The 14,423-nt window shown below is 43.0% G+C and overlaps 7 protein-coding genes across 7 annotated transcripts; 6 read left to right on the top strand and 1 right to left on the bottom strand.

The window, feature by feature from the left end:
- Positions 1-149: 149 nt before the first annotated feature.
- On the top strand, positions 150-888 carry O0I10_002209 (40S ribosomal protein S5; the record flags this gene model as incomplete). The annotated part of the gene is made up of 3 exons (XM_058482293.1): positions 150-341; positions 407-682; positions 748-888. 3 exons carry the CDS (start codon positions 150-152, stop codon positions 886-888), a joined length of 609 nt encoding a protein of 202 aa, XP_058346791.1.
- A 726-nt stretch (positions 889-1,614) lies between these two features.
- Positions 1,615-2,006, top strand: O0I10_002208 (uncharacterized protein; the record flags this gene model as incomplete). The annotated part of the gene is made up of 3 exons (XM_058482292.1): positions 1,615-1,664; positions 1,735-1,913; positions 1,975-2,006. 3 exons carry the CDS (start codon positions 1,615-1,617, stop codon positions 2,004-2,006), a joined length of 261 nt encoding a protein of 86 aa, XP_058346790.1.
- Positions 2,007-2,497: 491 nt separating this feature from the next.
- O0I10_002207 (uncharacterized protein) lies at positions 2,498-5,847 on the top strand (the record flags this gene model as incomplete). Its single annotated transcript, XM_058482291.1, has 18 exons — positions 2,498-2,675; positions 2,739-2,869; positions 2,926-3,029; positions 3,089-3,158; positions 3,220-3,293; positions 3,354-3,455; positions 3,509-3,810; positions 3,875-3,987; positions 4,043-4,279; positions 4,342-4,411; positions 4,469-4,576; positions 4,645-4,727; positions 4,785-4,886; positions 4,946-5,168; positions 5,237-5,472; positions 5,530-5,628; positions 5,689-5,729; positions 5,793-5,847. 18 exons carry the CDS (start codon positions 2,498-2,500, stop codon positions 5,845-5,847), a joined length of 2,328 nt encoding a protein of 775 aa, XP_058346789.1.
- Positions 5,848-6,322: 475 nt separating this feature from the next.
- O0I10_002206 (uncharacterized protein) lies at positions 6,323-7,454 on the top strand (the record flags this gene model as incomplete). The annotated part of the gene is made up of 8 exons (XM_058482290.1): positions 6,323-6,384; positions 6,459-6,586; positions 6,648-6,719; positions 6,786-6,826; positions 6,890-6,957; positions 7,006-7,063; positions 7,147-7,196; positions 7,253-7,454. The coding sequence occupies 8 exons, from the start codon at positions 6,323-6,325 to the stop codon at positions 7,452-7,454; spliced, it is 681 nt and encodes a 226-aa protein (XP_058346788.1).
- Positions 7,455-7,552: 98 nt separating this feature from the next.
- O0I10_002205 (cyanate hydratase) lies at positions 7,553-8,401 on the top strand (the record flags this gene model as incomplete). Its single annotated transcript, XM_058482289.1, has 7 exons — positions 7,553-7,558; positions 7,619-7,686; positions 7,759-7,825; positions 7,895-8,001; positions 8,063-8,159; positions 8,219-8,269; positions 8,330-8,401. 7 exons carry the CDS (start codon positions 7,553-7,555, stop codon positions 8,399-8,401), a joined length of 468 nt encoding a protein of 155 aa, XP_058346787.1.
- Positions 8,402-8,520: 119 nt separating this feature from the next.
- Positions 8,521-10,010, bottom strand: O0I10_002204 (uncharacterized protein; the record flags this gene model as incomplete). The annotated part of the gene is made up of 4 exons (XM_058482288.1): positions 8,521-8,672; positions 8,737-9,649; positions 9,712-9,844; positions 9,910-10,010. 4 exons carry the CDS (start codon positions 10,008-10,010, stop codon positions 8,521-8,523), a joined length of 1,299 nt encoding a protein of 432 aa, XP_058346786.1.
- An 818-nt stretch (positions 10,011-10,828) lies between these two features.
- On the top strand, positions 10,829-14,170 carry O0I10_002203 (uncharacterized protein; the record flags this gene model as incomplete). The annotated part of the gene is made up of 14 exons (XM_058482287.1): positions 10,829-11,062; positions 11,124-11,180; positions 11,241-11,339; positions 11,404-11,464; positions 11,522-11,677; positions 11,733-12,106; positions 12,164-12,646; positions 12,702-12,829; positions 12,885-13,095; positions 13,146-13,274; positions 13,342-13,491; positions 13,577-13,708; positions 13,774-13,938; positions 13,997-14,170. The coding sequence occupies 14 exons, from the start codon at positions 10,829-10,831 to the stop codon at positions 14,168-14,170; spliced, it is 2,553 nt and encodes an 850-aa protein (XP_058346785.1).
- Positions 14,171-14,423: the final 253 nt, after the last annotated feature.

Below are 14,423 nucleotides of genomic sequence, written 5' to 3'. Positions count from 1 at the left end.
CATCCTTTTATTCTACAACTATTCCAATTGTATTAGAACGAACGCTCATGACGAATTGTATCAACTTCATATCACCCATCATTGACCGATTTCGATGGATGGATGGATGTACCTTTTTTATCTCTATGGATACACTCATTTAGGCCAACATGGTTGCATTGAATCTGCCCGCTGACGTTTTGGCCAGCGCCGATGGCTCTCGCAAGCTCTTCAACAAGTGGTCGTACGAGGATGTTGAAGTGAAGGACATTTCTCTTCAAGACTACATTCAAGTTCGTCAGCATGTCTATTTGCCCCACACCGCTGGTCGTTTTGCTGTCAAGCGTTTCCGCAAGGCTCAGGTATGCCTATTCTAAGGATAAGGAGGGGGGTGTTCAACAACAACATCACTCACGTGGTATCATAGTGCCCTATTGTCGAACGTTTGACCAACTCGCTTATGATGCACGGCCGCAACAACGGCAAGAAGCTTATGGCTGCTCGTATTGTTCAACACGCTTTCGAGATCATCAACCTCTTGACCGACCAAAACCCCATCCAAGTTATGGTCGATGCTATCATCAACACTGGTCCTCGTGAAGATTCTACTCGCATCGGTTCTGCTGGTACCGTTCGTCGTCAAGCTGTTGATGTTTCGCCTATTCGTCGCGTCAACCAAGCTATTGCTCTTTTGACCACTGGTGTAAGTAATGGGAGGGTGATCATGTGGTTTACAATGGGATATTGATGTGGGTGTGTGGATGTTAGACTCGTGAAGCTGCTTTCCGCAACGTCAAGACCATTTCCGAATGCCTTGCTGATGAGCTTATCAACGCTGCCAAGGGCTCTTCTAACTCTTATGCCATCAAGAAGAAGGATGAACTCGAGCGTGTCGCCAAGTGTAAGTAATTGGATAGCATTTGAGGGGGGATGGATGGAATAACTTACATACTGATACCATTTACGTATAGCCAATCGTTAAGGTGGGATCATCGTCATTATCGATATGGACATGGACTGCTGCGATCATGGGTGCTTTCTCATTGCAGGCGTGTCTTTTGTATAAAGAATAAATGTATTCATTGGATAAAATGCATCAATGATGGTGGTTGGTCATACAAATGGTTTATCAGTGATTTCCTCAATCATCATTATGGCAAACAATAGAATGAACCGATTCATGCAGATGATGCGTCCCCAAATCCAGAAATGAACAAAACGACTCAACAAGGACGATGAAGGTCTTTTTTCGTTTATTCGATAAAGTTGACCCTGAGATTATCAAGGAACCCTTAATGTGCCTATGTTTTGTATCAGAGAAAAGGTGATTGATTGTATGGATCATGCAAACGCTGTAATCAATGATTGGATCATTCGTTGTGTTTCCATGGCAACCATCGTATAGGAAGATGCTAGGGCAGTAATCCTATCTTGGGGCAAAGGACATGCAAAAAAAACATACTTGTGAGAGATAGGATCAAATGTGTGGTTGCCATGGTGATTGATTTCAGTGGTGGATTGGGTTGTCAAGAGATGCGTACTCGTCCGCCTGCCAGCGATGCTCGTCACAACGGCCTCACAAGAATCAAATTTTTACACTGGTGAATACCCCCTCTCTCTCTCTTCCTCACAACAATGGAGAACTCTGAAGGCCAACTCGTTGACTTGTACATTCCTCGCAAGTGGTTAGTCTCTATCTCTCTCTTTCGCCATTACGCATTATCGACATTGCATTGCTTACACCATTCCTATTAGCTCTGCCACCAACCGTCTTATTACCGCCAAAGACCACGCCTCTGTTCAACTCAACGTTGCCGATGTCAACGCCGAGGGTCGTTTGACCGGTACCTTCGCCACCTATGCTCTTGGTGGTTTCGTTCGTCGCAATGCTGAAGCTGACGATAGCATCAACCGTCTTGCTACCGAGGATGGCTGTAAGTGTAGATAAGCTTATCTGAAGGGCTGTATACTTATCGATTGTTTTCTCGGTCTTAGATCTCAAGAACGTCTTCTCCTACCAACAGTAAAAGAAAAGGCATGCCTTGAAATAAAAAAGATGACAAGCTCGATAGTTTGATCGTTCTCCAGAATATCTTTTGTCTCATGGTTGGGGGGGATCAACGAATTGTAAACGCGTTTTTTCTTCTCATCATATCATTAAATTGACAACTACCACGTACATTACCTTGATCATGTAATTGCCAACTCTAATGTGTCCTTCGATTATATCTTTTCGTTTATGCAATTCGATGCCTTTATTAAGTCAAACCTGAGATGTCACGTAGTGGATCACTTTAATCATCACACACGCACACACATGATACACTACGAGATAAAGGTTCCAAGTCTTTCAATAAAGTGAATGAATCACACAAGTCCAAATGACAACAATGCACCATTACAAAGTGGGCACGCGCTACTTGTGCTCTCTTTTTTTTCCCTTTTCTTCCGCACCTGCAAATTATCGTTCCTCGCGCTACTGCCGTGTCAAACACACCACTCCCACTTGCCGCCACCCATGTTCGCTGACGACTCACGGCTGCCGACATTAGTTGATTACGATCCAAGTGCAACGCATTCACCTCCACAATTGGCAACGAGTTCAAGATTGAATGGACATGGAGGACTCATAATACAACCGGCGCGAATGGCAACGACGTCTTCAATACCGGTATTGAACGTAAAGAATAGACGAGGTATGCTTGACACATGTGATACAACCAACACCCACCAGAATGGATAGGCTGACCCTGTTACAGAGGAGATCAGTGAATCCTGCAATCAAAGTGGATATCTTGATGCTGGATGGTCGAATTTACATCTTCAATATCTGTCATGTGTTCTCCGAGGCGATCGCAATATACCAGTGAGCTTACAATCCGCATATGAGGTAAATCCATCATCTTTGTTTTGATAATGCTTTCTTTGTTCTCATACCTACTCTAGCTTTGTGTCAACTTATGTTACAATGGCGACGCCCAATCCCTTTATCAACGTATCTACAATGAGCTCGAGAACCATTACAAGGAGCTGGGATCTTTATTATCGAGGTAAAGAGGAGGAGGATGCCTATACCCAACTTGTCAAAGGTGCTAACAGGTATTTTTAGTATGGCAGCAGCTAATGACGACTTTTTGGGTTATCTACGTACAATGTGGGAAGAAAACAATGAAAAGCTGGTATGTGTGTCTATATTAAGGGAGGAAATGGATGATGATGATAAGCTCACACCATAAATAGGAAAAGATCAGATCCGTGTTTATTGAACTTGAACGACGATACATTATCAAGCAAACCCCTTATCGATCAATACGGTAAATCTCATGGCAAAAGGATGATGATGAGATGATGGGATTTTGATGCATGGACAATAGAGAGCTTGGAATCCATCTTTTCTACGTCAATATCGTTGAACATCATGATCTGGTCAAGAGACGTCTCATATTGAACGTGCTCTTTTTCTTTCACCAATCAAGGTAAACAACTTTATCATCTGCATCCTTTTCATTATGTTGACATGTATACAAAGAAACAACTGCAACATCCCAAACGATCAAATCCATTCAGCTATCAAAATGATGCAGGAGATGAATATCTTTACGACCGGCTTCGAGCCCTGTCTGATTTACGACACCGAGCTTTTCTATCGAAATGAATCCACGCGTATTTTCTCGAAGCTCAATGTGCCTGGATACCTCCAATTCGCGGCTCGACGACGTTCATTTGAGGAGAGTCAACAAACAGGGATACCTTTCACGACCAAAATGCACATGAGCGCTATTGTGATTGACAAGTTCATCCGATCCCCTTTGAAGGACATCCTTGCAAAAGGTATTACAAAGTAGCATCAGCATCGGGTTATCACTCATCATCGTATGTTTTCACAACGTAATAGGCTATTACATGATGCTCGACTCCAACGATGTATCCTCATTAGTGATGCTGTATACGACGATCACTGAACAACAAAAACAGCTATTACGAATCGAATTGGTGGAGTATATCAAGGTAACCCTATGAGCTACTTTATAGAGTATACGTATTCATATTGTTATATGCGTAGACAAGGTTCAGATCCAAGACGGAGGAATATAAGAATGAAATGAAAACCATCAGCTTCATATACAAGTTCAAAGCCAAGCTGGAACATCTTGTTACCAATGCCTTTGAGAAGGATGTCATGCTCACCCAAGCCATTGCTGATACCTTTGAGGGTCTCATCCAAGGCCGCGAACCAGCCATAGCCATTGCCGCTGCGGAATTCATTGATAAAAAAATGAAATCACAAAAGCTGTTCCAGGTAAGCAACCATCAGCTGGGCTTGTTTGTAATGAGAAGGATATTAATACCGATGCATAATAGAATGCAAACAATGATTCCAATCTCCCTGATGTATTTGATGGGGCACTTACTATCTTTCGGTCACTTGCAGGTAATCTCCCATGATATGCCTTTGTATTCCTGCTAATGACTCATCCCCTATTTCTAGACAAGGATGTATTTGAAGGCGTGTATCAGCGACTTTTAGGCAGTCGATTGTTATCCGGAGCAAGTAATACCAGGGCTGAAAAATTGATGGTGATCAAGCTTCAATCAAGTAAGTAAAAAACGAGTCATCGTGTCCTTTTATGGCATTTAAACTTACTTACACGCGCATGTTTATAGTTTGTGGGAATGATTATATGACCCAATTCACGAAGATGATCACAGATATCGATGAATGGTCAGATTTCGATGCTCGCTACAATGTAAGAAAGTAGATAACCTAAGGGAAAATGGGAACTGATGGCTTTATATGCATATAGGCTCAAGTGAAGATTGACACGCGGTTCGATTTCCAAGTGCGCACGGTGTCAAATGAGGCATGGTCGTTTGCTGGTACTCATAGTATACACCTTGGCAATGAAGTAGGTTTATCTTTATGCATACAGCACAACGTAGTGATCTCATTGTCTTGTCATTTTAGTTGCAACGATACCTGACGCAATACGAAGCAGCCTTCAGTGCCCACCATAAGTCTCGCAAGGTGTTATGGTCCCATTCGTTGAGTACTTTGGTTATGGATGCAAATTTACGCTTTGGTACGACCCAATTGATTGTCAATGCCTTACAAGCATCGGTCCTTTTGCTATTTAATCGGGATAAGGAGATGTGGGAGTTTGATGAAATTGCCCATGAAACCAAAATCTGTAAGTTGTACCTTTTTTTTCTATCTTTGATCCACTCACACTCACCACGCTTTCATAACCTGTAACAGCTGATGACCAACTCAAGGATGTTCTGCGTACAATGACTTGCTGTCCAGGGGCATTGTTGCAAAAGGATTCCCCCGACCCTGAGTATATCTGGGAACAAGATACTTTTTCGTGCAACTTGAATTTCCGCCATAGTTCAACCATTGATCTTTACCTTGCATTCTCTATGGAAGGCAAAAAGGGCATCGATCCTGCGAAAAAGCAATTACCACGCCTTGGCGATGATCGAAAGTACAAGGTAGGTTAGTTGGTATCCATGATGTTCCTGCTATTAATCAAGCAGGGATATGACTAGATCGATGCCACCATTGTGAGGATTATGAAGCAGCAAGGGCAGTTCAAACATCCTGAATTGTACGAGAGCGTGAGCACACAGCTTCCTTTTACAATCTCGGTAAGATTAAGCAGCAGCATCCGGCGATAGAAGCTTACTAATAGTGTTCTCTATGATTAGGCAAAGGAGTTTAAGGAATCGGTGGAGTCGTTGATTGATAGGTAAGTGCTATGAGAACAATGCTTGATTGATTTGAGATGTTAATCAGTCATCATGTTTAATAGGGGTATGATGAAGCGACAAAGATCAAAGACCAACCTATATGTGTATTTGCCGTAATTCAGCACTGTAAATAGTAAACTGTATATATATTTGATATCAAGCTTGCCATGTTTATTGAAAATTAACAATGTTGGATGTATTGGTTGAGTGAATAAGGGAGAAACACGATCTTTTGTTGGGCAAGTGGGGGGGGCGCAACCCGGTTGCCATGGTGCATTAATTTTCACCCCACCATCAACATGAGCTTTTTCATGTCCATAGCATTAGATAGGTCTCTTGAAAAGTCGACAATCGAGATTACAACAAGCAATCCATGCATCACTTTCTCCATTTGGCTTGTACACAACCATCCCCAAAAACATGGACGCCTTGCATTAACGTATCGATTCATTGTTGTCAATAGAGTTAAGAGCAGTAGCGGGATAATACGATCTGATCATGGCCCCCGGGCCGAGCGTGTGCGGTATTCATTACTGATCATTTTACCTGCAAAGTACTCGCTCCCATACCCCTTCTCTTTCTCTTTACAATCATGTCAGCACGCAACTTCTTGACCACCGGTCGCAAAATTGTTGCCATTGGCCGTAACTTTAGGTAATGACGTTGCCATGGGTACCGTGAATGGCGGGACAAACAACATGGACAGTGTGGATAACAACAACGCGTAGTGAACACGCAAAGGAACTTGGCAACGCTGTTCCTACAGCACCCTTTTTCTTTCTCAAGCCTACCTCATCGTATCTTGCCAACGGTGGCACTGTGGAAATTCCCACGGGATGCGAGGTGCACCATGAAGGTTTGTTCTATGAAATCCCATATTGACCACCTCCAAAGTTTATTAGTAACACTTGCAATAGTGGAACTAGCTGTTGTTATCGGCAAGGATGGACGAGATTACCAACCTTCTCAAGCAATGGATCATGTGGCAGGTAATGAATGCATGGTGTTTGGGAATGTTGGGGTGGTTGCATGAAATAACACGTTTATCTCTCTAGGCTACGCTCTTGCAATTGATATGACCGCTAGAAATCTCCAGGTACACAAAGCGTTACTCAACAAACACATATGATCCAACTTGTTTTACTCATGATTTGAATAGACTGAAGCAAAGAAAAAAGGTCTTCCTTGGAGTGCATCAAAGGGCTTTGACACATTTACTCCCATCAGGTGATTATACAACATCAATTGCGTGGATGTTTTATTGACTCGAAGCAGTGATTTCATTCCCAAGGAAAGCATCTCTGACCCTCACAATGTGGATCTTTGGCTCAAGGTAAATATATACAAAACACTGTGGGAGAAAAGAAGGCACCACGATGTGTGTACATTCGCTTACCTTTAAGCATTACGCTCTAGGTCAATGATACTTTGCGTCAAAACGGCAATACCAAGGATATGATCTTCAAGTAAGCGATTCAATCAAGAGGATGCATATAGAAGCATACTAACACAAACATCATAGCATTCCTTCATTGTTATCCTATGTATCATCCATTATGAAACTTGAAGCCGGTGATGTTCTATTGACGGGTACACCCCAAGGTGTTGGTCCACTTCAAGCTGGCGATGTTATTACAGCTGGATTGAAATCTGGAGGCGCGTCGAATGACTTGATGAATGTCAAATTCAACGTTGCTGCTCGCAATGGACTTTTTAAAGTTTAGTGATGTATTCATGCGATCATTGCATACAATAAATAGCTCCGATGTTGTTTCTTTTTTTCGTTCTTCTCTTTTCTTCCTTACCCACGACTCCTCTTCCCATGGCTGTAAGCAACCCATCCCTTCATGTTCTTGAATTGATTATCTCAATGCATTTGCTTCAATAGGAACATCATCCAAAACTATCTGCATTGCACACACGCATGTTCAAGGCCAAAGCTGAACGTAAACTAAGGTAAAAGCAGTGGTCAAAAGTGGGCGTTGTCTACACACAACCTAACCTCATCCATGTATATGCACACTTCAGCTTTGAGCGTATAGGAAAGGAAATTGGACGTGACGAGGTCTATGTTGCTGCCGTGTTTTATGGGCAGGTAAGTTCACGCGTCTTTCTTTTACCACCGAATTCGGCAAAAATTTATGCTAATGATGGTACGACACAGGCCAAACCTACCACAGAAGAGCTCGAAAAACTATCAGCTGTTCTCAATCTTCCAGCTTCGCACTTGAAGGATGATCTTGGTGCACACTACTTTCCTGATCGTGGAGGGTAAGGTTTTCGGATGGATTATCAAGAGTGCACCCTTTATTAACAAATCCCATTGTTGTAGACTCATGGCCGTACCACCAACAGACCCAGTGCTTTATCGTCTTTACGAAATGATTCAAGTGTATGGCTACCCAATCAAAGCTGTTATCCATGAAAAGGTATGGATGTCTTTTTTGACCAAGTTAGCATGGATGAAACACTAATGTGAACTTTTTAGTTTGGAGATGGGATCATGTCTGCCATTGATTTTAGTGCAAAGGTCGACAAGGTAAGTAATCCCCCACCTGATGGATCAACGAGTACTCCTTTTATTTATCCGTCTTGGCAGGTTGAAAATCCTAAAGGCGATCGTGTCAAACTCACACTCGAAGGAAAATTCCTCCCATACACAAAATGGTAGTTGAAGCATGTAAAACAATGTTAAATAGCTTTGTTAAATAAGACGTGGATATGTATATATATAAGTTGTATAGTACATGGTGGGGGAGACGGGTTGAAATATACAGGTATAGTCGATACTTAATGGTTTGGTGGATGAGTTGGAGGTGGAGTTGTAATGGTTGGGGCATTGGTACTTGAAGAATCTGTTTGAGATGGCGGCGTTTGCTGAACATGATCGCAATCGTATTTGCATATGGGGCATATACTTGCTTTCTTGGTGAGCCAGACATCTAACGATGATAAAGGTGAGTGAGTCAACTACCAATCTTTGAGGTTGCCCAATGATGATCTTACCAATGCAGCCAACACAAAAGCCATGATGACAGGGTAACACTCGTATCATATCATGAAGGTTAAGCTCTTCAAGACAAATGGCACAAATGGTATTCTTGGTCTCTTGCGCATCCCGATATTCTTGCACAGGACAAAGCTCGTCCAGCTTTTGAAGCGACATTTTGTGGGTACTCTCAGTGAGCGGGATGTTACCGCTACCTATAGCTTGCTCATCATCCATAGACCCATCATTTCTTGAACCAAATCCAGTACGTGATGTCCTGCACCACCGAAAAAAGAATAATGCCACCACGAGAGCACCACCTGCTGCCAGCAAATAAGCAATGTAGGCATGGTCTCCAGTAAAGACATCCCAATAGTTGCCATCCGCATTCCCGCTACCACCTGCGTTATTGTCATCTTGATCAAGTGAGAAGGTTGATTCGGAAAAGAACATGGCAATTTGCACATATTGTTGAGTAGGCTTGCCGCTGGACGTGAGAGTATAATTGTGGATCAAATCTTTGAGCGTGTTGCCATACACGTTGGGTACGAAAAAGATGGCAAGGAATATGCCGTTGGAGTGATTTGCAATGTCATTGTCGCTCATGTTGTTGATATTGCGAGTTGTTGGTAAAGAAGCATCCCAAGTGGGGTAGGAGCTATTATCGGTGCTTTCGGTGATCAATTCAACAGAAGGCCAAGTTGCATTGTCGAACACAATAATGGCTCCGACGTTTAGGTGATACTGGTTTGACAATGCTTGGATCTGGTTCACTTTATCCGACCATAGTGTACATCTTCCCCCTCGTTGTATCAGGGCAATCGATGGTTGTGCCATCATAGATGGACTCGTCGATGTATTCCCATTCAATGCTTGCACATTATCCATACTTGTCCCCGGGCAACCATCTCCAAAATCCAACAAAAGCCGCTACAGCGTATCCAAGTATTAATCCCAATGTTGGCTTTACATAGGTGCCATTTCATTGTTACCTCGTTGTGCCCATAGAGATCATCGTATAAAAACACTGTTTGAAAGTCTTGGCTGTATTGCTTAACCGAGGTATCAGTAAGATAGGTCGCCGACTGATTCGATTTGCCGAGTTCATATTGCACCACCACCTGCCTATAGTAAAGTACTCTGTTAGGCCCACTTTACTCAACCCCACTCTTGACTCATTCTCAACAAACCATATAAAGGGGTTGTTACGATTGGCTTGTGAAGCGACGTTGGGTAGTAGTAGGAGCCATAGGACCAAGAGAGCAATGACGGCCCGAGAAGATCGATTCATCGAGTCATTCAGCTGAAGCTCGTTGGGAAGACGAACGAATAAAAAAAAGTCACTGAAACAAAAGGATGCCGTTAATGGAGGTACAGTCGAATCCAAAGAAAGCTTCCAGACTTTGTCTCACCTAAACCGGTATTCAAGATTACCCGCTCCACCTTGGATACCACGTGACCCTATCAAGTGGTTGGCTCATCGTCCAATAACCCCACTTGATTGGTATTATCTCATCATACTGTAAAAGATAATGAAAACCAATGCCAAGAGAAATGTCATCATTTGAGCCATCCCACGTTGCATTTGCTACTTACCAAGTCTAACCTTGTTGTTGTGGTTGTTTCCATGGCAGCCACCCTTCTCCTTTTGGAACTCTATTGTTATTATCATCCCTTTCTTGTTGCATATATCAAAGACCTAAGCTAATAAATGATGATGGCTCATTGTTCTTCACCATGTTACGATCGCTCATTATGTGGATTTGATGATGATTGGTTGATGGCCAAAGTGATCGCTCATCCTCCATGCTATATCACACAATCAATCAACCGAAGACTACTGCACTCGGCAACTTCCTCGGGGAACATGCACTTGATCAGCTTTATTGCCAAAAGGGTTAAACCACATATGCAACGTCGTTGCTGATAATAGTTCAAATATGAACAAAGCATGACTAAACTTGTCAACTACACTTGTTAACGCCACCACAGTATAACCAAAAGGTGCGTTGCATGGTCCGGAGCTTGAATGGGGCACCGGCTATTTTGTGAACACAAGGCGATCCCAAGTCAAAGCCTGTAGTTGTTTCACCTTGTTCTTGTTCATAAATGTCTTCCGCAACTCCAATCGACAAGAAAAGACGTTGGGCAACTGACAATGCCGATACATCCACACCAAACGTTTCACGCCCTCCTCTAAAGAAACGATTCACAGCCAACGGCTCCATTGGTATCAACAATGCGTCCCAACCATCCTCGACAGCAGTTGCTAGCACTTCTTCACAACCTTCCTCCAGCGATCCTTCCACATCAGCCAATCGCCCAACAGACGAAGAACTCAATGTATATAAACGAACGTCCATACGATTCAACAGCGTCTCATTTTATTTTACTTTACTTTTAGTTGGACTATCGTGGGCTATCAAGGGACGGTTTGCTGAAGCAAATGCGAAAAGCCAAGGTACGATTCAACTGAATGGGGTCGATCGGTTATTGAGCCATATGACATTATCATGTGTAGGATGACTACCTAGCTGTGGAACAAGCTGTTGCATCTTTGGAGGCTGAAGGGAACGATTTCGCTGCAAGACGTAGCATGATTCGCTTTGAATGGGCCATGGTATGTGGATGAGATACTATATAGCAACATCATGGATACGTGATCTGACTATGTATGCATGCAGATCTTCAACCAATTATCGCTTATTGGCAAAGCATTGGGCGTGGCGAATGTATCAGAGATGGGTATGTATATGGGACGTCTTGTGGCAATGGGCTATGTTTATCTAAACGGATGTATAGAGTTGCCAAAGGGGATTGAAGATGTTCGATTACTGAGTGAGAGGTTACAAAGCGCACAAGTGGCCACACGATCAACAGCAAAGGATATTGTGGATTTGGCACAACGATGGATGAGCAGGAATGATCGCGTACATGAAGAGTACAATCAAAAAACTGGTAAGAGTTGGATTTATATGATGCTATGGATATCCATAATAACACCTATCACTAGATCATTCGGAAATGCAGCACGTGTTGATGGATTGGATTCGCCATGAAGTACAAGACTTGTTGTCATCCTATGAAAAGACCCAAGTGCTCGTCAAAGAGATGGATCAGCAACACAATACGATTGTCAACCTTGCAGAATCTGCGACTCAAGATATTCACAATGCTGAGGAGCAACTTGAAAGGGCACAAAATGCGTTGGATGAATCTATGGATAAATTGGCTCAAATCGAGAAACGGCATGATCGATCAGAGAGTGCTGCTGTGGCTGCTTTTTTGAATGCTCATCCTGGTGCCAAAGCTACTTTACAGCGTGACACTCCTACCAGTAATTCTCCCGCTACGACAACTCAAGAGAATGAGCCAAAGAATACACCTGTAAGCATGACATTCATTGGTAATTTTTCATCCAGGGACTGACACACGATATCTTAGACGCAAGAAACGGATGAGCAGACAGCCAAAGAGTATCAATTGATTGTGGATGCACGTAGCAGAGAACTTGACGACATGCAACGAGAACGACAACAGCTCATTGAACAAACCGAACGACTACGAGGCAAATTTCTTGTGTTGACGGATGAGCAATTGATGGCTACTGAGTACTTTAAGGTGCTGCAACTCTCCCTGGAGCATTACAAGTCGCGCGCACACTATTTGGAGGATATCAGATCACAGCTTCAGTATGACATGGATGAAGTTACTTCAGAACGTCGAAAGGTTGCGGATGAAATCAAAGCAGAAAAGGTGTCTCAGGGAATGACAATGGAAGGAGAAATGCGGAGGCTGGAGAATGATTTGGCACGTATTCGCAAGCAAAGGGACGATTTTCAGCGTGTGGTGGATGAACATAGAGCCAAAAAAGACAAGGAAAAAGAGCTGCATGATGCTATTGTAGCTGAGGTTGAGAAGGAAGCAGTAAGTAACACATGAATGGGATTAATACTCCGTGTTGATGAATGTGTTCTTTTAGAAACGCATGATGGACTTGGAACGACAATTATCAGAATTACGATCATCCGCCCAATCATCGATCGGCATCAAGGATGGACTCTTTACAGATCTTAGTTCATCGTACGAGGATATATACGCAAAGATATCGCAAGTATCAATGGCATGATGATGAAAGGCATCTTTCTAATCCAAGCATCATTAGTGACGCAAAGGCGATCCTAGGACTCCTTGCAGAAAAGGATGAAAAGCAGCTTAGTGCCGAACAAGAGACATTGCAAAGTTACCAGGATCAGTTCTCAGCGTGGAAAAAGGCCGTTGACAGTCGACAAGACATAAGCACCTTGATCAGCAAGATTGATGATAAGAGCAATGAGCAAGAAAGGACAAACCTGATGATACAATTCTATGCGGATGTATGTATACAAATGTACTACGGGATCATGATACTCACGATGACATGTAGAATGAAGCCCAATTGATGACACAGATTGATCGTGCTGGTGCTATATTTTCAAAGCTGGAAGAGCAAAACTCCAAGTCTGAAGTTGGTCTCGCACACATGGAGGAACAACGATCAAGGCTACAAGCCGAGGTATGTGTGTATGTTGTCGTGAGAATAATGAACAATGACAATAACAACACGATGCATGATCCTATAGAAAGCCAAATTTGCACACACATTTAGCTCTCTAAAGGCAGCCAAGGACAAGCAAATGGGCAATGTTGCGGCATTACGTCGAACCAGTGAACAGCAGCTAGACCATATTCGACAATTGGAGGATCGTGAAAGGAGTCTTGATTCGCAAGTCGTAAGTATGCGTTACAGGAACCAAGGGGGGAAAGAGAGGGGAGGAGTGTGTGACATACATATTGATATGATATTGCATTTACTAGGCTGAGAAGGAAGATCAAGTGCGAAAGACTGTACAGACCTTGGAGGAGCATCGTATAAGTGTGGAGGACTTGCAACAGCAATGCAGCGAAATTCGGATATCTTTGGAGCACAATGACACGTTACTGCATGAGGTATGATTGCATAAAACAATGTTTTGAAAACGTCTTCGTGCTGATATTTATGCTTTCCCCCCTAGCTCCAAAGGATGGTCAAAGACAAGACCCGGGTTTTGGACGAGGAGAAACAGCTCCGTAAACGTGTGGATGAAGAATTTGAAAAGATGCAGCGCAAATGGAATGCGATATCACAAAGCGATAGCGGTGTACAAGACCAGCTGGCGGAAGAATGTGAAAACTTAAGGGTAAGTAGAATAATAATGGCACATTGTGTGAGCAATGGTAGTAACAAGTCGATCTTAGGGCATGCTTAAATGCAGTGCTTGTCGTACTCGGTTCCGGAAGAAGATAATCACTCGTTGTATGCACACATTCTGCCAAGATTGTATTGATAAGCGACTCGAGACTCGTCAACGGCGGTGTCCAACGTGTGGTGAATCGTTTGGTAGTGGTGATGTGCGCCCTTTTATCTTGTAGTATACTAGGAATCAATTAATAATAACAGGTTTATTATGATTCATGTGTGTTCATCTATTTTTCTGTTTTCTACTGGTCGATGTAGAGGAGCTGTTACAGGGGATTAAGACTAGCAACACAAAGGATCCACTCATCGTGGTAATATGGTGTGGGTAATGTTGTTGATACATTCATTGGAAGGAGAGAAATGGCTCTTCAGGAGCAGGCAGCATGAGCTGATTACTAGGGGAGCACGTAAAACTTTCAGGGAAAG

The sequence above is a fragment of the Lichtheimia ornata genome (assembly GCF_029851405.1).
Source record: "Lichtheimia ornata isolate CBS 291.66 chromosome Unknown scaffold00006, whole genome shotgun sequence".
Taxonomy (NCBI): domain Eukaryota; kingdom Fungi; phylum Mucoromycota; class Mucoromycetes; order Mucorales; family Lichtheimiaceae; genus Lichtheimia; species Lichtheimia ornata.
Note: the sequence above shows the minus strand (reverse complement) of the source record. Positions and strands in the feature narration are given on the sequence as shown.